General features: G+C 39.4%; 1 protein-coding gene across 9 annotated transcripts in view; it reads left to right on the forward strand.

Moving 5' to 3' along the window:
- Positions 1–18657, forward strand: part of MLLT10 (MLLT10 histone lysine methyltransferase DOT1L cofactor) — a 133246-nt gene extending 114589 nt beyond the window's left edge. For 4 of the 9 annotated variants that reach the window (XR_015772119.1, XR_015772122.1, XR_015772124.1 and 1 more), the window contains 9 exons: positions 1215–1287; positions 5817–5971; positions 7767–7955; positions 8362–8450; positions 8575–8933; positions 13855–13957; positions 14703–14915; positions 15532–15763; positions 17037–18657. Coding sequence is in view for 3 of the 9 variants with exons in the window: in XM_014248596.2 (XP_014104071.1) it covers positions 1215–1287; positions 5817–5971; positions 7767–7955; positions 8362–8450; positions 8575–8933; positions 13855–13957; positions 14703–14915; positions 17020–17088 (1250 nt within the window). In the remaining 6 variants the exon portion in view is untranslated. Of the gene's footprint in view, positions 1–1214; positions 1288–5816; positions 5972–7766; positions 7956–8361; positions 8451–8574; positions 8934–13854; positions 13958–14702; positions 14916–15531; positions 15764–17016 lie in introns of all 9 variants that reach the window. The other 5 variants (XR_015772120.1, XR_015772121.1, XM_014248596.2 and 2 more) reach the window with 5 other exon arrangements.
- The last annotated feature ends 3118 nt before the right edge of the window (positions 18658–21775 follow it).

Consider the following 21775-nt stretch of genomic DNA (forward strand, 5'->3'; position numbering starts at 1 on the left):
GTTGTTCTGTGTTGGAAGTAAATTCTCAGTTGTTCTGTGGAACAGCACAGGTTTTCTTCCCCCTTTTTTTCCCTCGGTGTGTGAAATGTAAATGTTTAAGCAGAGCCATCAGCAGGCAGGAATGCACCAGTGTCTCTTGTGACTCCTGTGATTGATGCGCTCAGTTCCCAGCTCTTTGCAGCCGGAGTGACACAGCTCTGGGTTTTGTCGTGAATAGTTGAAACCTTTATTTGCATAATTCATGAAATTGCATTACATACAAGTTCGTGTGAAAGAGATCCCGTTAGAGAACTTGTGCAGCATTTAATAATCTTGTGAATATTTACCGATTGGCATTTGGTACCGCGGGCTCTCCGCTGTGGTTTTAATGAGCCGCTGGCTTTGCTTTGTTTCATTCCCTCCGTAAGGATTTGTTGACATGTCGTAGTAGTCATGCCTGTTTGGGGGAAGGGAATGAGTTTAGCAGTTTACCAAGAATGGATCAGTCATGTCTTTGCCCTCCAAGGGGTCGGAGGTCGCTTGACTCAGAATAGGGGGAGGGCAACCTTGAAGGGGGCAGATAGGGTTATTTTATTGAGAGGCCATAGGGAAAATAACCCTTTTGAGTCCTTCCAAGCAAAACGTTTTCGTATATTTAATGAGGCCTTTTTTGTTTGTTTTACTACCTTTTTAGCAAGGGGCTTTCCTATGCTTTGCTTATAAATAGGAATTAGTGAATTATATGCTTTCATAAAGTTTTCAGTAAATTTGCAGAATAATGTGTGCTTGTTAGATGGCAGCATTAAGTTTAATACGTTATATATTTTATGAGTTGTTTTGGGATGCAAAGTGTTAAAAAAATACAGAGCATCAGGATTTGCTGTGATAAGCATACAGATTAGCTGTCCACAGCTGTGATTCATTACTTTCACCGTACAAATTAAAAGTGGCTGAGGGGAGGGTACTGCAAATGCAAACCACGCTTCTGTGCTGTAAAACTGAAAGGAATGAAAGAAGTGAACATAATCCATGGCCTGGTACAGCCTCAGAAATGTGTAAGGACAACACCTTACATGCTACAGTTCAGCAATCTTAAACTAGTTACTTATTCACTCTTCAACAGTAACTGCAGATAGAAGTTGAGATTGAAGGTATTTTTAAAATATCTACATCAAATATTAAAGCTCTTATCTAAGAAAAGGCGATTTATCAGCTGTGAAATATTTACACTGCAGATCAAGATCTCGGAGATAACAGCCGAAGCCTTGTTGGCAGAGGAGGATCACCCAGAGGAAGTCTCTCACCACGGTAAGCGTTATTTACATTGGAGAGTGCAGGCAGAGGAAATGTTTTAAGATTTACAAACTTCACTGTCTTTTTATCAGCAATACCAAAGTGTTTTAAAAGCCCATCTATATAAAAGTATAAACACACATGTATAAATAGATGTATTTTTATATCAATATATCCATCTACAAAAATCCCTCATACATCCAGAGAGCTAAAACTGTGTTAAAATTTACTTTTGTATCAACTGAAATTATGTTTACAAATTAAGGTTAGTAGGTAAGTTAGTTTACTCCCTTACTTAAGAAACGGAGTCCTGCTTTAGAAGGATTTATCTATCATTTAATCCATATGTACTGCTTTTCCTCAAATTTGTTACCGCAATCCTAGTGTAGTAATATTTGCAAAAATCTGAAAATCCCATATACTTAATAGTGATCACAAGAATAAGATGGTGTGAAACATTAAATTAAATTAAACGGTAAAAATTCCAAGCAATATTTTCTTCCTTTTCCCTCACAACTTCAAAATTTGTAGCAATTCTCTGTAGAAAAAAGTATTTTTTTGTTCTGCTGCAATTCACATTTGATAGAAATCTTTGAGATAAGAATTCTGCTGAAACTGAATCATGTTATTTTGTTTTAAAATATTTGCTGTTAGCATTTCAATATTGTGTTTTAAATATTTCAGTAATATTTTCTGTATATTTGAAGCAAATCTTTGTTTTAGGGGGCTTTGTCTTCCATTCTAACTCATCCAATACGAGTTAGATTTTATGGCATTATTAGTGTGTTTTTACTTAGGGACTAACAATGAAAATGATTTATCTGAAAAAAAGATTTATGCTGAAAAAGATTTTAGGATAGCTAAAAAATGCTAGTTACACAGAAATAGCATTATAATAATGAATTTTATTGCTATAGCATGTGTTTATTATGGTAATTTATAACAAATATCTTCAAATTAGATAATTTAATGCACATGCCTGGTGTTGTTGATCTTGTATTATATTCCTTAATTAATCAAAGGACATCTTGCTGGATGGAATGAGATTATCCATTATAATACTTACGTGTTATTACCTAGTCATGAACTTGTTTTTAAGTTTTCCAGTATGTGTTGCTTCTAAAATAATAAATAGAGAATTTACAAATTACTTTAGATGGTATTCTTGGCATAAATATGTATACTTACATTAGCATATAAATTGATCTATACAGACAAGGAATTTCAGAGAATTTTGCAAAGGGAAATGCTCAACAATTAGGAAATTCCAGAAGTTTTGATTTTCTTTTAAATAGTCTTCTTATGCATACATGTTGTGGCAATTACAAGTTTTAATGCCTTCTTAATTAATATGCAAAGACCAGGTCTTTGCATTATTTGCGTCGGACATAGCTGTGTTCAGTCTGTCTTTTGGTTGAATATTTGGGAAGATAAACTTCTTAAATACGATGTTTCTACAGAATGTGTATGTTCAGGGTATATACAGTCCAGTACTTGTAGCATGGTAAAATACCAACTGGTTTTGATGGGGATGCTAAAGGAGAGCTGGATGATACAAAGGCCACCTCAGTCCACAATTGAAAAGCTTCCTGCAGTGTATGGAAGCTGTAGCACTTTGCAAAGAGGAGAAAGATTTTGCTTGGCAGGGTTGTTCAAAAACAAGCCAAGAAGGGGGGGAAGTGGGGGTGGTGTTGTAAAAAGCAAGGGGGAGAAATTGGTGCTGTAGTAACAGAACTGAAAGGCGGAAAAACTTAGTCTGAAATACCTAGCATGGAAAAAAATCAGAAAATCTACTCATTCAGTTAAGTTCAGTAGTCAGCAAATTTCAGCCCAGGTTTGGGCAACAAAAAAGGTTATACATATGTCAAGGTTTCTAAAATGTGTAGGTAACAGCCCACCATCCCCACTTTACTAAATAAGCAACTCTGGTTACTTAAAATACGGTTTATAGTGAATAAAAAGCTAACTTCAAAAAATCTGCTATCTGGAAACTTTGCAACTCCAAATGTTACCTGCTCTATCTATTAAAATTATTTAGCTGCAAGTTCTGACTCTGTTCCCTTTGAAGCTTATGAGATACATAAATAACACAGTTCTCCGAAAGAACCATGTGATTTTCAGCGAGTTGCTTAAAATAAAAACACTTGCAGAACATTTGTTTGCTGTTGATGACGCAGCTGATTGCAGCTCTTTGGCGAAGACATATGTGACTCATGAGCTTGTTTGGTCATTTCCAATTCATATTGTTATATCTTTGTACCCCAATATAACCACAGCGTTTGATGTTTAAGCTGTCGTATTTTAACTTTTAATATATATATGAGAAATATAAATATACCTGGTATATGTGAACTGTTTCCATTTTGCAAAGGAATTGCTGCTTTTCCCAAGGTAGCACTTAAACTTTTTTTTACCCCATACTTAACCTTAGATTTAAAAATGTGCTATGTAATACCTGCAGTGAAATCTGTATGTATGCTTATAGCTAAATGCAGTATTGCTTCTAATTAGTGCTCTATAGTATGAGTAACTGTACCAAACTTAATCAAAAAACAGTTGTGAAAGCAGGCAAGCTGTGAAACAGGGTTCTCATCTCCGTGGCAGGATTGGACCAGTCCAGACAGCACATGTATAATCCTCTTGGAAACTTTGATCAAATATTGTTTGGAATAATGATTCAACCCTAGCATGCAGGAACTATATCCTGTCTAAAGGATGAGCTAGGGGTTCAGTTGGAAGAGGACAGATTGAATAATGTTGCAATACACAGAAATTTAGATTTTTTTTTTTTTTATCCTTCTCTGTACAGGCTTCCAGTGAAGGATTGTAGAGGTTATACCGTCATGTACTGCTTTGTTTCTGCCTTTTCAAAATTGATAGGAAGCAGTCCAAAGCCCAACAAGAATTTCATTGGTGATTTATAATTCAGGAGGGAAATCTGTTAGGGTAGTATTATGTGCTGCTCAGGAACATGCAGACAGAGAAGTTTCTGGGGGAGTTGTTCAGTGGTTTTGTATATTTGTTTTCTGGTTTTAGTTTTGTTTTGTTTTTCTTTAAAGCAGGTTATTTGTGTGAAGTGTAAGTGTAATACTTCTGTGTAGAATGTTTCTGCATAAACTTTCCTTCATACTGCTTCAGCATATCGTGTAACCATTTTAAGACTGCTTTTGCTGTCTCTGTGCTGAACTGTTACATGCTGTTGAGTTGTCATCTCTTGTCAAAAAACACTACCTTGGTTACCCGTTCATCAGAGCTTTTTGTTTTAACAAGTGCTTTCCTTTCTTCCTGTATGCAAAAGAAGAACTATTTATAAATACTTAACAGAGCTCTTAAGTCACCTACTTAAAACCTTTTATCGTAAAAATCACTTTGCTCTGGTGCCTACAAAATGCTCTACAGTCATTAGGTAGCTAATGTGCTGTGACCACTGCTTACTACACTAATCATAATTAACACACTGATTTCCTGAGCTCTCTGTGTTGTCCTGTATTGGGACTGTGGTGGTCTTGCTGGTACGTTTGCACTATGGGTGGAAGAGTACAGCTGTGATCCCATGATGTCACCAGTTGCTTACAGTAATAACTAATAGCTGACAATATGAGCTCACTGGAATTGATTTATACACACACACACACACACCCACACCCCCCCCAAAACAACCAACAAGAAAACCAAGAACCAGCTTTTGGTGGGCTTTGGTGTTGGTCCTGTAGGAGGAATGGATACATGAGACCAGAAACCTGAGTCAGAAATACAGGGAGCATCTGGCTTTGCTCACAAGTTAAACTGTGCCACATCCAATGCAAAAGAAGCCTTCTCCTAGGGCCTGAGAGAGGTAACCAGCTTTCTCAGTGGCTGTGTGCTGAATATTTAATTTTCTCCTGGATGAGAAAAGACATGTGGCAAGGGGATTATTCTTTGAACTGTGTGTGATCATGAGTAAAAAAAGGAGGTATATTAAGTGTTCACAATATAGGCAGAGGATAACTTACTTCTAACTTGCATTGCATCCCTTGTGAAATAATATTTTCATGTAGTCCTTCAAAAATCCAGATTTACATGACTGTTTTTAGAACGAGTTAGTCAGTGGAATTATATATGGCCTTTCTATTTGATGATTTTAATAAATTTGTTTTATTTTTCCCGGTTTTCTCATGGAAAGGTTTGAAGTTTGGTGCAGGTTGGTTTTTTTTGCCTCCCAAGTCAGTGCCCTGTGTATCCATATTGTAATGGTTTCCTGCTTAGAATTGTGTATTGTATAATTTAATCCAATGCTGTTTGTCATTTACTGTCTTGTTAGCCTGTATGCAGGAAGAGGTTATGTGCTTTCTCAGTATAAATTCTCACACTGTAATAATACGTCTTTTACTGAAGACCTGGCAGTGAGAAACAGGAGTTCTTAATGATTTTGATGAAGTAACTTAGTCTTGGAAGCCTAAGATATGAAGGTGCTAAGAGCTGATCTAAGATAAGAAATTTCAACAGCCTTTTTCTATTCTCTTTCAACCTTTTCTTTAAACAATAAATTGCAATATTTTCAACAGATCCCCTGTGAGCAGCTTGCAGATTCGCTATGATCAATCAGGGAATGGTTGCGGGGAAAATTTGCCCCCAGTAGCAGCCAGCATAGAACAGCTTCTCGAGAGGCAGTGGAGTGAAGGACAACAGTTTTTATTAGAGCAAGGCACCCCCAGTGACAGTAAGTACTCACAATCTGTTTATTATGACTTTTGCTGTGAATTGAAATATAGCTGTGGTGGTGTACAATCCTAGCATAGTTCTTAGTGCAGCACATAGCATCAGTAGATTACAAAAGACTTCTCTATAATCATCCACATTTTTATCGATGGGGAAATTGTATCATGCAAGAGGAAGTAACTTGCAGGTCCAGTTGCAGAGTTTGGAAAAGAGTTCTGAACTCTTAGATTCACTACTGTAAATATTGTAGTAAGTTCCCCGTTTTTCTTTATATTGTGTGATATAAATTGGCATAATAACTTTTTACTGTTCTATATTTTATTTTTAAATTTCACTTTTCTACTTCTGTTGCTGTTTGAAAAGAAAACATTTACAAATATAATGCAGGTGTCCTACTGGGATTTTATGTCTTTATTATGTTCTGCTTTTCTTGCGAGTTCCTAAAGCAAGCAAATTGTTATTTTCTCAAGTTATGTTTAATAGAGTGGTATATTCCAAAAATGAATATGTTAAAAGCATAAATGCTCAGTAGGTCATGTGGCTCTTCATATTCAGCAATGTATCAGTATCAAGGACAATTACTGATTATGTTAAAAAAATTATTTTATTCCAGGTTATGGTTCGTGTTATATTTTATTGAACACATTATTCTTATTGGTAAAGAGGTATCTAGTTAGTATTTTTATGAATGGTATCCTGACAAAAATGCTAATTGTGAGGAAATTCATGCAGGGATAATCCTTTAAACATGATAGCTGGAGGACAGGTTTAGCTAAGTCTTATTGCATCTCATTTGAGCTCACTGAGGGTTCCTTTGTATGTACTTGAAGAGGAGGGATAAAAGCTAAATCCTTGGGAAATGACCAGATGTGCCTATACCAGTAGACTTATGTCTGTAGTAGCTCCAGAGGTCATGTTAAACAAATACAATTTAGAATTTAAAGAAAAAAAAAAAAAAAAAAGAAAGCAAAAAAGAAAGGAAAAAAAAAAATTAGGCTATCCCTGTGGCTTTACAGTCACACTCTAGTACTGGTTGGGAAAGCTAAGTTCTGAAACCAAATGGGAGTTTGAGAAAACTGTCCTTGGTAAAAATCAGGTCAGTCGAGAAGGTGATGCCCTCGTTATGGAAAGGCAGGGGGTAAGTGCAGTGCTCACAGAGTGCTCCCTGCTGGGGGATTCCGAGATCGCCGCTCGCAGCTCCCGCCAAGGTGTGCTGGGACAACTTCACGTTGGAGGACTTCTAGTTTTTTCATTGGTTCAATAGATTTATGATTCACTGTAGAAATCATTAAATTAGAAAAACTCCCTTTTCATAAACTTGGTTGTTTTTATATAAATGTTGTTGGTTGCCTGTGCTGTTAGTTGAGCGTATTCTTGTCAAACTTCTCATTTTTATAAGGTTTGCAATTCCTAATACGGCAGCTGAACTGGATTTATCCCAACTGTGCAACTAAAATACTACTACTTTTATATTCTGATTTGGGGCTAAGTTATCACGAACTACTGTTTAATTAAAATGTATGCTGGCCCTAATGATGCCACTCTATTAGTATTTAAGCCAGGCTGTAGAGTTATTCCAAAATTACGACCACAACATGCTATGAACCTTTTTCTGCAGTTTAAATTACTCAAAATTAATCTTAAATCTTTCCACTAAAATTCAGACTTCTGTAATAATTTTATATTTTTGCATATATGCTAGTTCTTAATGTAATGCAGAATTTTAAAACTGAATGAAGGTGTTACTTGTTCATTGAACGTGGCTGTGCAATATCATGTGTACATTTTTGTCTTAGTTTTAGGAATGCTTAAATCATTACACCAACTTCAAGTTGAAAATAGGCGGTTGGAAGAACAGATAAAGAATCTGACCGCAAAGAAGGAGCGACTGCAGCTTCTCAATGCACAGCTTTCGGTGCCCTTTCCAACAATAACTTCAAATCCCAGCCCTTCTCATCAAGTACATGCCTTTCCAGTACAAGCACGTAAGTAGAGGGGATTATTAAAGTGTCAGAGTAATTTGAACATGTATTTATATGAAATATCTATTTCATCCACACATGCCATTGATGGGAGATGAATATAAATGTAGGATGAATATAGACCAAGCATTTGCTGATGAGTTAAATGTTTAACATAATTGCTTTATTTTTCTGAATCATTACTACTTGTTTCAGTGAAGTTTGTTTTACTTCAGTTTGGAGCACATCTGTTTGAATCTATTGATTCACCAATTATTCAGTTAATATTTTACAATTCAGCAATCATTTTAAAGTTGACTTTACATTTTCTATGTTTAGCTTTGTCATAATTCATAAATAATTGTTCTGAACCTTTTTTCCATGTTACAGAAGTTTAACCACTGTGTGTTTTTTGAAATAATTACTTTAGCACCTAGCACAGATTCCTTGAACAGCAGTAAAAGCCCTCATCTGGGAAACAGTTTTTTACCGGACAATTCTCTTCCTGTATTAAATCAGGTAATTTTTATTTCTTTCTTCTAAACTGAGCTTGTTACAAGTTAACTCATCCCGGTCCTTGCATTGTGGTGTTAGGTGAAATTTTATGCAGCTGAGGGGGCTTTGTTGTTTGTTTTGACACCAGGAGATAACCTCCAGCGGACAAAGCACCAGCAGTTCATCAGCGCTTTCCACTCCACCACCTGCTGGGCAGAGTCCGGCCCAGCAAGGCTCGGGAGTCCCCGGAGTTCAGCAGGTCAATGGTGTGACAGTGGGGGCACTGGCTAGTGGTATGCAGACTGTAACCTCCACCATTCCTGCAGTGCCGGCTGTGGGTGGAATAATTGGAGCACTGCCAGCCAGCCAGCTGGCAATCAATGGAATTGTAGGGGCTTTAAATGGGGTAATTCAGACCCCAGCAACAATATCACAGAACCCTTCTCTCACTCATGCAACCGTGCCACCCAATGCAACACATCCTCTGCCAACCACGCTAAATAACAGGTAAGAATTCGCTGATTTTTCCTCATAGTGCCTGCTGTTCTTCAGGTTAGCTGGGTTTTTTTGTCTTACTCTAAATATATTGTTTATTCCTTTGCCTATAATTGTGTAAGTAACTTCTGCTCCTGGCCTGTGAATGAAAGTGAGGAGGCATTTAATGGAAGCACATATAGTCAAGTTAAAGAAAAGATGTTTTCTCTAGAGCTTTTGGGAATCCTAGTGAATTCCTGTTTTTTTAATCAAGTCACATTCCCAAACAAATGTAATTATGTAAATGTGCTTCAGCTCCTTTTTTATTAGTTCAGAAAACAATATTCTTTGTCCTGCCAATTGTTCTCCCAGGATTAAAGGAGCACTGGAAAAGCTACCATTTGTTGCAGTAAGAAGGGGGGAGGGGGGAAAGAGAAGGGGGTATATGGTCATGTAATTCAAGATGTAATAGGCATAACTAACCAGAGCTGTAATACAGTTGCACGGTCTTCAGTTGCCTGCACTGACTCCAAACCAAACAAAATTAGTTTTTCAAGCAGTGTTCCTATGGATTTCTAACTGCATAAAAAGATTCACTTGTGAGTATTCCTAACAGCCCTTCACCAGAGCCAGGTACACTCAGTAGAATAAACTGCTGCTGATTGAACTGCAAGGCAAATGGGTAACAAAAGAGGGCAGCTGCTTTCTATGAGGAGGAACGGACTTCTTGGTCTGGAAGTATTTTGGGATAGAGCAGAGCCTGGGCCAACTCTTTCTCACTCATTTCTCACCCATTCCCCTCACCCCTTGTCCTGTCCTTCACTGAGAAAGGAGCACTACAGTTCTATGTAGAAAGAAGTGCCTGTAAATAGGGAGTGGATTACTTGTCTTTAAGTAGAGTTTATTTTTGGAGTTTATTTTATTTATGGTGGATTATCCATCAAAAAAAGACGTATGTGATTGGAATGATGCAAGGGATCCTTTCCCTTCCTTTTCCAGTTTCTTTGCTTCCTGTTGGTTTGGCAGCTCCTGAATATTTGTGTACTGTATCATTGTGTGGTATTTCTTCAGTAGGCTCATAAAATCTGATACTTCCAAGTGCATCCTGTTCTTTGCATGTGTCCTTACGTTTTTCCTGAGGAGCCTTTGTGAACATGAGGGTTTCATAGGATAAACAAAAGACATTCTGTTCATGAAAAGTTTCCATCTTTCTTGAGTATCAGAGATTTGTGAAAAACACAAAATTTTTGCATTCTCTTCCTGAAAGTGTGAGAGACAGTGAGAAATACTAGACAAGATCAATCATACTAACCAGTTGCATGCTGCTTTCCACTTTCAGGTACTGCCAGAATATATCAGTTATGCTAAATACTAGTCATGCCACTGTTTTGTCAAATAATTTTGTTTATACACCAATTATTTGCTTCTCTTTGTATTGCAGAAGTTCTGTTTCTTTTTTAATATCCATTTTAAGTGCTGTAACTCTTCATTGTGTAGCCTAGTAGTAGAATGTTCCAATTCATGCAAAATACTGCAGCCAGTATCCTGTTCTTAAGCTCTCATTCTAACCTTTAGTAAAGTCTGGAATACTCCCAATGACTCCCTGTTTTCTCCTACTACAACAAGCTTATGCTGAACAAGTCTGTCAGCACTTCCACTTCTCTGTTTCTTTTATGGCATGATTTCTTTCTGCACTGCTCCCTCAATAATATTAATTTAAAATTAGTGTTTATATTAAAATTTAAAAGTGCACTTTTCACACTATTCTCTGCTTTATTTGAGCTCATCCACATTATTTCCCAGGCCCTCTTCCTTTTAAGGTGTTTCACAATTACCCTCATTTTCTGTGAATTTTCAGTATTTCTGGTTGTATGCTTAGAAAGGAGAAGTTCAGTAATGTTAGTGCTAATATGATTCTGGTAATGACATGTGCATTCCTCATTCATGCTTGTCCCATTACAAATGTTGTAGTGAAATATATGAAAAAAGGTTCTGTTATGGGAACTAAGTTGCAGAGAGGCTCTGGGATGATTTTGAAGGAAGAAAAAAAAAAACCAGACACAAACATACTTTCCACCGGTTGTAATTATTGGTTCTGGAACTCTGTGGGACACCTGCCAGGCTTGAGTTTGGTGCTGCTTCAGTGGTAACTTGTTGACTGTTTCTTTAATGTTAAATTTCCCAGTGTACCCTTGCTCTTTGACCTGCCCTGGTGGGAAGGTTGAATGGAACCAAGCACAGGCAGGCTCAAAGGTTTGGTGCTGTGGTGATGTGAGCTCTCTGACCCCAGTTAGATTGTGTGCTGGGGTCAAGGTTGGAGGTGGTTTAAATCAGTATTGGCAGCATGCTGGAAAGCTACATGAGAACTCAGCCCTGCTTTCTAACTTCAGAACTTATTATTCTGTAATTTTAAAAGACTTGCCAGATGTTCTTGGAAGTCGCTTGTTACAGTAACTTCCCAAGCTTCAGAATCTGTCCCAGCAGTTTAATGTGAAAAATAGGCAGTGTTCACCAATACACGAAGATTTCTTTATGCATATTGTCCTTATTCATACGAACTCTCAAACCGTGGCACACAAGGAGGTGAGAAAACACTGATTTGCACACTGTTGTTGGAGAGAGTTTCAAGTTGTGGGTAAAAGAACCCACATTCATTTGGCAGAGAAAAATACTTGATCCCTTTCTGGGGAAAAAGATGGCTTAGTACAGATTGCCAGTGGGAGATTAAGTGATTTGAAGAAAGAGATAGGATTGTTTCTTTACATTCTCGCAACCAGAGAAGAGTGTAGGATGGAGAGTTTCAGACTGATCATGTACCTTTTAACGAGAAGCTAAAAAGGATTAAATTTACATTCCAAGCTGATCTGGTTTAGAGAAAGCTCTGAGGTGAAACCCAGTGAACTGTCTCTTCTGGGAAGCTTGGGAACTGCAGCATTTTGTCCTCTGCAGTTCAGTTTTGTCTCTAGACACTGAGATCTCAGCTGTTGACTGAGGGTATTTTCTTTCAAGTGCCAATGCAGAGCAAGAGAGGCAGGCAGAGCGATTAAAGAGAAGGGAGAACAACAGCAGCAAAAAGAAGTGCAAAAGTAAAACATGATCTGGGAAAAAGAAAGAATGGGATAAAAGAATGAACAAAAACAGCGGAGAAGATTCATTCCAGTATAGAAGAATACAGAAAAAGTGAGGTAAAAAGAGAAGAAAGGAACAATGGTAATGTTAGTTAGAATACTGTGGGAATTAGTGTGAAAGGCTTTACCTAAGTCCAGGTAGATGCATTCTCAGCCTTTCCCTCACCCACCAAACAAGTAATCTTGTCACATGAGATGAGGTCAGTGAAGCAGGACCTGCCTTTCACAAGCCCATGCTGGCTGGGCCTGATCCCGGTTGTCCTGTACACACCGTGTGATGGCACTCAAGAGGATCTGCTCCATGACCTTCCTTTGCAGAGGTCAGACTGACAAGGTCTGATGCCGAGATCCTCCTTCCAGCCCTTCTTCTAGCCAGGCATCACGTTTGCTTTCTTGTAGTCAGCTCATATCTTGAGATCCCAGTCAGCCAGGGCTGCTGGAAAATGGTTGAAAAGGTCTCTGTGCGCACTTCCATTAGCTCCCTCAGTACCTTGGGTATATTCCGTAAACTTCCCATTGACACAGGCTTCCCTTTCCCCATAGGAAATCATTAGTGCAGCCCACCAGGTGTGTCCCATAGTGCTGAGACCATGCAACAGGGTATGAGACAATGTTTATATGTGGCTTGCCCTGTCCCAGTAGGAGAGAATGGTGATGCTTTGGGTATTTACATATTGGCTGGTTAATGCAAAGTCAAATTACAGCAGAGTTGGGTTACAGTTTGCTGGCTGCTGTAAAAAAGCAAGGAGCTACACAGTTGTAGCCTACTGGTGTGGATTTGTGACTGCTTTAAGTGAATAATTCCTTATTACCTATCCCAACAAGCAATCCTGTCATCCTATACGCACCTTCTTACTAGAACTGCATCACACAGAGAACTCATCTGCATTAATAGAGAATCTGTCAAGTGTCTTTTGCATTGGTTAAAGTTTCAGCTCAGTTCCCACAGGTTGCAGCTCATTGGGCAAGACCCACAGTCAGGCCCCTTGCAAGAGGATACAGAAGTGTACAGCTGAAAGGGAAAGACTTAATTTTTCAACAGCAGGATAAACCTGTCATGAAACAACACCTTAATATATTAATGGATGTTTAAAACTAGTAAAAACGAACACTGTACTAAAAGAGTAAATCTAGCTGTCTTCTTGGTCTTCAATTCCCAACATACCCTTGTTCATGCTGTTGGTCTTGCAGTAAACTGGTATAGCTGAAGAAACCCTTTATTTACAGCCTGGTTGTCAGCTGGATCTATTCCCTGCCCAGTTTCCTGAATATTTGCAGATAATTTTATGTAGGCATGAAAAGAGAGACTGGGGGTGAAGTAGTTGGGAAAAGCAGAGGCAGGTTCATTCCATCCCTTGGCCGCTTGCAAGGCTGAAAGTGTTTGCTGAATTACAGACAAGGTGTGGGCAATATCAGTGATTTGTATTTGAATGACACAAAGGATGGTAATTAGAAGGAAACCAAGGCAAAGTAAATGCTTGGTAACTAGGTTTTAAAGTTTAGCACGAGCTGTCTTGTAAAATAAAATCTGGCCTTTCTGTATAAAGTATTTGAAAAGTACCTTATAATTGGCAATTATTATCTGAGTTTCAAATAACATGCATGGAGTAAACACGTTACAGGCAAGATGTTGCTGTTGCTCAGCATAAATGAGACTTGGGGTGGTGTCAAATTGCAACTGGACAGTCAGACAATATTTCCAGTATGAAATCAAATGCTAAATAGGGTATGTCCGTTTGTGTACATATTTTCTTTAATGGAAAGCTGAAGTAAAAAGTTCCCATACTTCCATATAAACCACAGTATTACCCTGTCAAACCCTACAGTGCCTCGGGACTAGGATTGCTTTCTGACCAACAGAGACAACTATTACTCCATCAACAGCACCAGCAATTTCAGCAATTACTAAGTACCCAGCAACTCACATCAGTAAGTTTTTCAGTTAATTATGATTTATTCCTCTATTGTATTCTAAGGCATGGATAGACTCCTCAGCTTAATATAAATAGTAGTAATGCATTTAACTTGATATTAAAGGCTTTGATAATATTTTAGTCTTTCAGTTGCTTCAGCCTTTTTGGATGATAGTCATGTAAAATATTAGGATATTATTGGGTTGTGTGTATGGTTAGAAGAATCATTCTCTGGTGCCTTCAGTTCCATTTTGTCCTCTGTGGACATGGAGGCTTGTTTCTCTCAGCATCAACTGTGGGCAGCAGAGCTTGAGAGCATGTGTGGATTCTAACAGTATTGTGACCTATCTTTGATTCCACTGGAACACTAGCAAAAGACTTTTGGCTATCATCTCGTGAGCTGTCTTTGCTCTGCTTGCAGTGTTCATATAGGCCATCAGGTAACTGGTTTAATTATTTGTATTGTTAATTGTATAGTTTCAGTACACAGTCTTCTCAGGTATGTTTGTTCTGACAGAGGCCTGATGAAGCCAGCAGGCTTAGCTCAACTGCTGAGCTACTGATTTCAGGGAGTCTGACAGGAACTTCCTTTCCCACAGTCTCATGGAACTTCATTAGTGTAACCTAAATTAGCTGGGATTAGTTTAAGGGTTGCACTAACTGAAGATCTGGATAAGCAGGAACACAGGGAGGAGCTATTTTTCAGCAACTAATTATTGATCTTTTTTTTCTTCCTCCTCCCTCTCCCCATATTGCTCAAGGAACAACATCAGGCCCTTTTGTATCAATTAGTACAGCAGCAACATCACCATCACCAACACCATCAGTCTGAAGTACAGCAATTGCAGATTACTGGAGGAGCACAGATACCCATAAACAACTTACTTTCAGGCACACAGGCCTCACCACTTAATGCAGCTGCTACCAACCCATTCCTTACAATTCATGGAGATAACGCAGCTCAGAAGGTGACAGTAAGTATACTTCTCACCTCACTTTCCGTGCAATACCTCCAGGAGGTAACTAAAAGATAAGAAGCAGGTTATGTGCCTGTATTCACAAATCAAAGATGGTGGATTTTATGTCTTAAGCCTTTATTTTTCTTGAGCCTTGGGCTGCAATTAAATGAGGCTCAGAACTCTGTGAACTTGTAATCACACCAAACATGTCTGCTGCACACTGTTGCTTCCCTGGATCAGGACACCAGTCCAGTGACCCTTGCCTTCCTCTTGTAATTACAACTGCAGCCCTAGTCCTCCTCACCCTACTTGTTCCCTAGCATTGTGTCCACTTTTTTGAGGATCATTCCTTTTACCACCTTACTGGTGAGTTTGCCTTGGCCAGGCCTCAGGCCCTGTGGAGCTGTGGGGATTAGCTGATGGCTTGAGAGGTGAAGAGCCCATTGCTGGAAAGGTGGAATCTGTGTTAGGGGAATGGGCTGTGTGCATCTTGGTGCTGGCCTGGGAAAGTGAGGCTGTACATTGGGAGGCTGAGCGGCTCTTCTGCTTCATAGAGTAATTAAACATTTCCTAGACTATAGATAAAGAAACAAGACCTATTTTTCTGGCAAAGATGTTCCATTTTCTTCAGTATTTTTCCATAATCTCCATCCTCAAGACAAGAATTCCTTCTTCAAGAAATCAGAGAACAGGCTTCATTCTTTAAGGGTGTTACAATTAAGATGAGAAGATAAAGGAAGGAGCATATGAAACTTGGAAAAACAAAGGATGAATAGAGCAGGAAGACAAAGTTTCAGCATTCCTTGGAGAAGACAGCAAGTGGTAGTGGTAGAGAAGGAAGAGAAGCTTCTCTGCAAGAGCAGGTGGGGAGAGTTTGGCCTAAATATGAGTCCCCTCTCTGCTCCCCACTCCCAAATCCTCCAGCTACTTTAGAAGCACTGTGGTGGAGGACTCAGGCTGGGCTTCTGTGGTACTTCCAGGCAGTACACACTTCCAGACACAAACCACATAAATGATGAATTTTCATGATTTTTCCTGGAAACAGCTCCCTTCCATTCAAAACTGTGAGCGCTTACTTTTGTTCAGCTTTGTGCTTTGGGCAGTTGTGACGTGGCTGTGAACAGTCACTGTGGTCAGGCCTTGCTGTCAGGGGCACAGGGCTTGCCTCCAGGCCTTGCCTTTGTTCAGAAATGTTCACAGTTTGTTCAGAAAAACTGATCTCTCCTCATTTTCCAAAAATTAGTAGTGAATGGAACTGAGACCTTATATTTGGTGTACATCCAAGGAAAATATTGTGTGATCTTAGATTTTTTTTTAAATGGCCATTACTATGTCTGTACAGTGCACTGTATTTTTACAATTATGGCATTACAGTTTTTATGTTAAGTTAGCTGTAAATAATCCCAAGAAATCTCAGAATATCTTTTGAAAAAAGCCCTTACCAAAAATTTCTTTTGAAATTGATTTTATATTTTATAAGGCTAGAATTGAGACAAATTGCATAGATTGTTGAACTGTTCTTAACAAATTCTCTATTTGTCAGAGTTCTAAGGAGTTTTAACCTCACTTGCAGATGAAACATGTTTTCAGGCATTTCTGAATGCTGAGTCGATGAGATGAGATTTTTGCTCAGTCCTGTTCAATACTTGCAGGGAATGTCTTTGTAGCAATATATAAAAGAAAGAATTGTGATGGGGAAAATTGGAAATTGTATTTTTTCTGAGGGAGAGCTGTAGATTTCAACCCTCTCCAGTGGGCAAATGTAGCAGAGACCACCCTCTTTTTCTCTTGAAAAAGGTGTTTCTCTTGACCATCTTGCAGTTTTACCGTGACTCATGGCCAGGAACAGCCTGTTGGAATGAAAGCAGAAGGAGAGTTGGTGTTTTTCTAATGCTGCCTGTCATGACCTTAACACTAGTTGCTTCAATACGGGACTGCTCCTTTAATTATTCTTTCCTCTCCCCATTTTTATTCTACAGTATATGGTTGTTTTTTACAATGCAGAAGTTACTATTTAGATGGCTCTAATGAATGTACCTCAACTGTTTTGTCATTTTTTTGTCCTCTTTATGAATTGAATTTTACTTAGCTCTGTATGTTATAATCTGATTTTTAGAAGTATTTTCTCTTACATAGAGGCTCAATGATAAAACTGGACCAGTTGCGTCAGAGAAGAGTTGACATTTGAATGACACTTGAGCCCTGCACGTCCTGCTGTTATAGCACTTCATGTGGCTGCAAACCCCAGGTTCCCTTTCTGCAGATTGAAAAAGAGCAACAAGGAACTCTTACTGCACAGCAAGCAGTTCATAATTTTCATAAGGATATTTTTGGTAGGCTTTCATTTGCTTTCTTGTTGCACTAAAATGGATGTACTTTTTAATGTCTCAGACTGTGAAGTAGATAAAACTCTGCAAATCATAATTATTTTGTCAATATGATGGTACTAAGTACAAATTCAACCACAGAAGAACATACACTTGACTCTTCAATCCTAATCTCACAGATTTAAAGGCTATCAACCGTCTGCAGTGCTGCATTGCTTTGGTTTCAGAGCAGTAGTTTTAACAGTCCAACCCCAGCCTATCTGATCTGCTGCTGCAGTTGTAATAGATCCTTTTAGACTGAGCTTGTAATGGCAGCTGGGACTTGCTGTTTGTCGTTTCTTTTTTTACACACCTGTTTTGGAACCTGACTCATAAGGGAATTGTCTTCTGAACTTTTTATTCCTTTAAATTCCTATTGTTGTATAGTTGGAGTTTTTCTTGAATAAGAATTATGGTATGGAATCCAAAGTTTATTAATTTTGGTGTAGGTTTTAGAGTTTTGAGGTTTTTAAAGGAACCATTTTGGTTCCAGTGACAAAGTTTTCTTACCAGATGAGAAGGCCACACTGGAAGAAGTTTGTGTAGTGTTTGGCCTAAACCAAGTGCCTGTTGCTACCTCCATTTTGTTGAAATGGCTGCAAACAGCTGATCATGCACTAGATGTGTCCTTGTTAGCAGCGGGAATATTCTGTCTTGCACCAGCAGCCTTGTTCTGCCTTTCCTAGAGGTGTTTATACCACTGTAGAGAGCTCAGGCAGATTGTTACCTGGGTCACTTTTCACTAATAAATTACCAAAAAAGTGAGCTACCATTTCGCACTAGAATTTCCCAGTGGTTGAAACGGGTGAACTTGTGTTACACTTCCGGCAGTTGCTGATCTCGTGGCGAGTCTATGCAGGGTGGTGAAGGACAGTTTAAATGGGGGTAATGACCACTAATCAAGAGTTGAGGTGGGAATTATTAGCGGAAAAGACCCAGCTGTAATTAGACCTCCACTGTGTACTTATTTGGAAGAACATGTTAATTCTGCAATATGTTTCTTAGTTAAACATTGCACAGTTCTTACCTCATTTCTGTAAATAAAGTTTTGTGAATCTGTTTTGTATTGTGAAGAATTCATAAGAAAACATTGATATTTTGATTTGTAATATTTCTAATTAGTAGATTTAATTGAAAAAGTAAAAATAATTTATTTTTATATGTTCTGGGGAATTTTTTAAAAACGTCACAAATCACTTTTGTAGATACTTCACAAAAGTAAACCAGTGGTTTATTTTACTTAACTTGCCCCACTGGTGGATATTCTGTAACAATTTGTACAAAAGGTAAGATGGAAATGTGCTGTTATTTTGACTAGATGTAAAATTCCAAGTGTATGAAAAGATGTACAGAGCTTTTGTTAATAAACTTTAATAATGTTTATCATTGTATATGACTTGTGTGAATTGTGAGTCTTGTAGAAGAAAAGAATATTTCTGTTAACATCACACGAGAGGAAGGGTTTGATTTACACATGGCTACTAAATTTTATTACAAGAAATTTCCAAAACTATTTTTCATGTAAATTTTTGCTTTCAAGAGACACTGATGTAGCTGAAAAACTGTCCAGTGGTATTTTCTCTGGAGAGAAAAGACCACTGCAGCCCTGGGTCTGATGTCAGATTTGCTTTCACCCTTCAGAGAGGAATGACTGGAATCACAGGAGCAGTGCTTGTTTGCTGTCGTGTAACATGGTGAGAACTCAGTGGGGAGGGGACTGTTCCTTATCTGCACCCTGCCTGGGTGAGGGGAGCCAGGCCAATGTTGCTGTAACCTTTGAACTGTTCTTTCTGTAAAATTAGCACAGTGCTTTTCTCCTTTAATTTTGCTTACTGTCCATGGGAAGGTTGGTAAATAGCTAAACCCCTGGTTCTTGGCTTCCTGAGAAATAAAGAGAACTCAACCCTTCCTCCACGGTCACTTGAAGATAAAACGTGAGGGGTTGTGCTCATCAGGGGTTGATAGACAAGAGACGCATTATGGCTTTCTTGCAATTTTTAGCCCTTCTCTGGTCAGGGACAGCCTGAGGCTGAGGGCAGCTTCTGGGACAAGCAGCAGGAAGATGTTGTTCCACCTGCTCAAAGCCCAAGTATTAAATATTTTTGTTTTATTTTCCAATGGGGAAAACTGGAGTCCTGAAAGAAGACTGATAAATGAACAAGTTCAGAACTAACTGTAGGGGAATGTGAAACGTTCTGGCATGGCAAAGGGGCATCACTTGCTCCCATCCTTCCCAGGACTAGAAAAACCTCCTGACATTTTGGGAGTAGTGACGAATATTTTATGCTTTGAGGTGAAGAGGTTCAGGAGACAGCTGTCAGTGTTCTGGCCCTGTGGAGCACTGGCTGTTGGTCAGTGCTGAGAAGGGAGACTACAGACACAGAAGGCTGGGTCCCAGAATTACACAGTAATTACTCCAGTACTGCTACACCTGTAGAGGAGGGGAAGAAAAGCCCAGTCTGCCCCTGCTCCTGGCACAAAGCTTCCAGGGAATCCCGAGTCCTTCTCCTGGAGCCACAGACTGCTGCATTTTTTCATGCACCTAAACCAAAAAATGCTTAGGCAATATAAGTCACCTTGCTCCAACTGGAGCAATACCAGTTGGTAGGAGTCAGTGAAAGTGCTAAGTCCTGCCTTTACTTGTGTGTTTCTTCTATTGGAGGGACTGCCTAAACTCTGATACCTGTCTCCTGCTAAGTGTGAAAGGGGCAAACTTAGAAATAGTTGTGAAATTGTCGAAAGAGATTGGGTGCCAGAAGCCCAGGATAGCAGTGGGTGGTTTACAGTTCCACAGTCCTGGTATGCCAACAGTAAGGAAATAATGAAAAGGACAGTTCTGACATCCAAACATTCAATTCACCAACCCTTTAAAGAGAGAGGCCACGTCAAAGCCAAGTTCACGTGAGGCCAGATGCAGTCAAAACCAACCTCGTTTCAATGAGTGTTCAGGTGCTGACATGAAAGATGATGGTCTGTGGCCGATTCGGCACCAGTTCAGTGAAGCCCACAGTGCTGTCTCTGTGGAATTCCTTGGATGCCAGAACAGCCCAGGCCCCTCTGCAGATCCCTGGCAGCCAAGCTGCTGAGCTCTCCAAGTGTGTTGGGAACTGCTATGGGCTCTGTCGCCAAAGCATCAGACTAAAGGTGCTGCATTCAGAAGATTTTTCACCAAAACCCCACTTTACTCACAACAATGACAACAAACTTTACGGTTTACAGAAGCCAACTAATCCTGGACAGCCTACACCATCTGAAATGCTGCTTTTGCCAACCATATCCATTCAAGCTGTGTTAGCAGGAGCAACTCATCCAGCAGTAGCACTGTGTGACATTTCAACTGACCAGTTTTCTGATGCCTGTTTTTCATACGCTGCACTAAAATCTTACTGTTGAGTTTGCCTAAAGGAGAGCTCTTCAGTGTTCATGTTGTTTGCAGGACCCATCAAAGGAGGACCACAAAGAGGTCACATCACAAAACCTTCCCTGAAACATCTTCCATTTTTAAAAAAAAATTAGTTCTAACACTGAGAACTATAAAGTTGAGAGTAATAGTCCAAACATGTACATTTATTTACAAAAGACACAGCAGAACAGCATCTGCTGGTCTTTCCTCTAGAACTAAACAGCCTAAATGAGAGCACTTCACAGCATCTCAGTCATATCCCAAATGTTGAGTGACCTTGGTTTTCATGGACAGAAAAGGAAGTTTTAGAAAAATAAGCTCTGGTGGTTGATAACAGACCCATGAGAAAACAAAGCCTGGCTACAGTCTTCCTTTCCCTGGTGACCATGATGTCTGACCTCAGTCACCACAGACTAAAGGCACTGCTAAACGGGCTGTGTCATCATCCACAAAACACCTGGCAACCCAGAAAGGGCCCTGAGAGGCTCTGAAGGTCTTGGAACTCTTACCCAGGATTTCTTCCTCCCCACTGCCAAAAGCTAAAGCTAAAGGTGGGCCAATTCCTTTTGCCTTTGATGAACTGGACATGAAGTAGGACTGGATGCACTCTGGATGAAGCCTTCACCACCCCTCTCCATGAGGGATGGCACTCATACGGGGATCTGAGCTCTGGTTGCAGAGCTCAGGTCCGCTGCTGCAGGGCACTGCCACACATTGCCCATCCAAAATCTTCAGTTTGAAAGGACCAACCAGTGCTATGCAAACCTTTCCAGTTCTTGATGCTGAGACAGTTGGGTTTGTCACCAATTCCTGGTGCAGTGCCACTGTGCAAGAGGCCAATGCATTTCTCTTACACAGCCAGCTTGCCTCTGCTTTCAGGAAGGTTCAGTCTTCAAGCAGCAGGGATGCAATCCATCAATTCCCTTCCCTCCAGGCATAAGTAGCACCTGTGATTAGACAGACACCCAGCACTTCAGGTATTCAACCCGACAAGTGTGACAGCATGGCATGTTCAACCTTTGCCCATCCTTGATCATCTTCCTTCAGGTAAGTTGGATTTAAGTTTCTCAGTATGAATGGTCTTACAAGCAAACAAACAAACAAAC

The sequence above is a fragment of the Pseudopodoces humilis genome, chromosome 1 (assembly GCF_049639895.1).
Source record: "Pseudopodoces humilis isolate 2021_Gansu_Grassland_sample_001 chromosome 1, ASM4963989v1, whole genome shotgun sequence".
NCBI lineage: Eukaryota > Metazoa > Chordata > Aves > Passeriformes > Paridae > Pseudopodoces > Pseudopodoces humilis.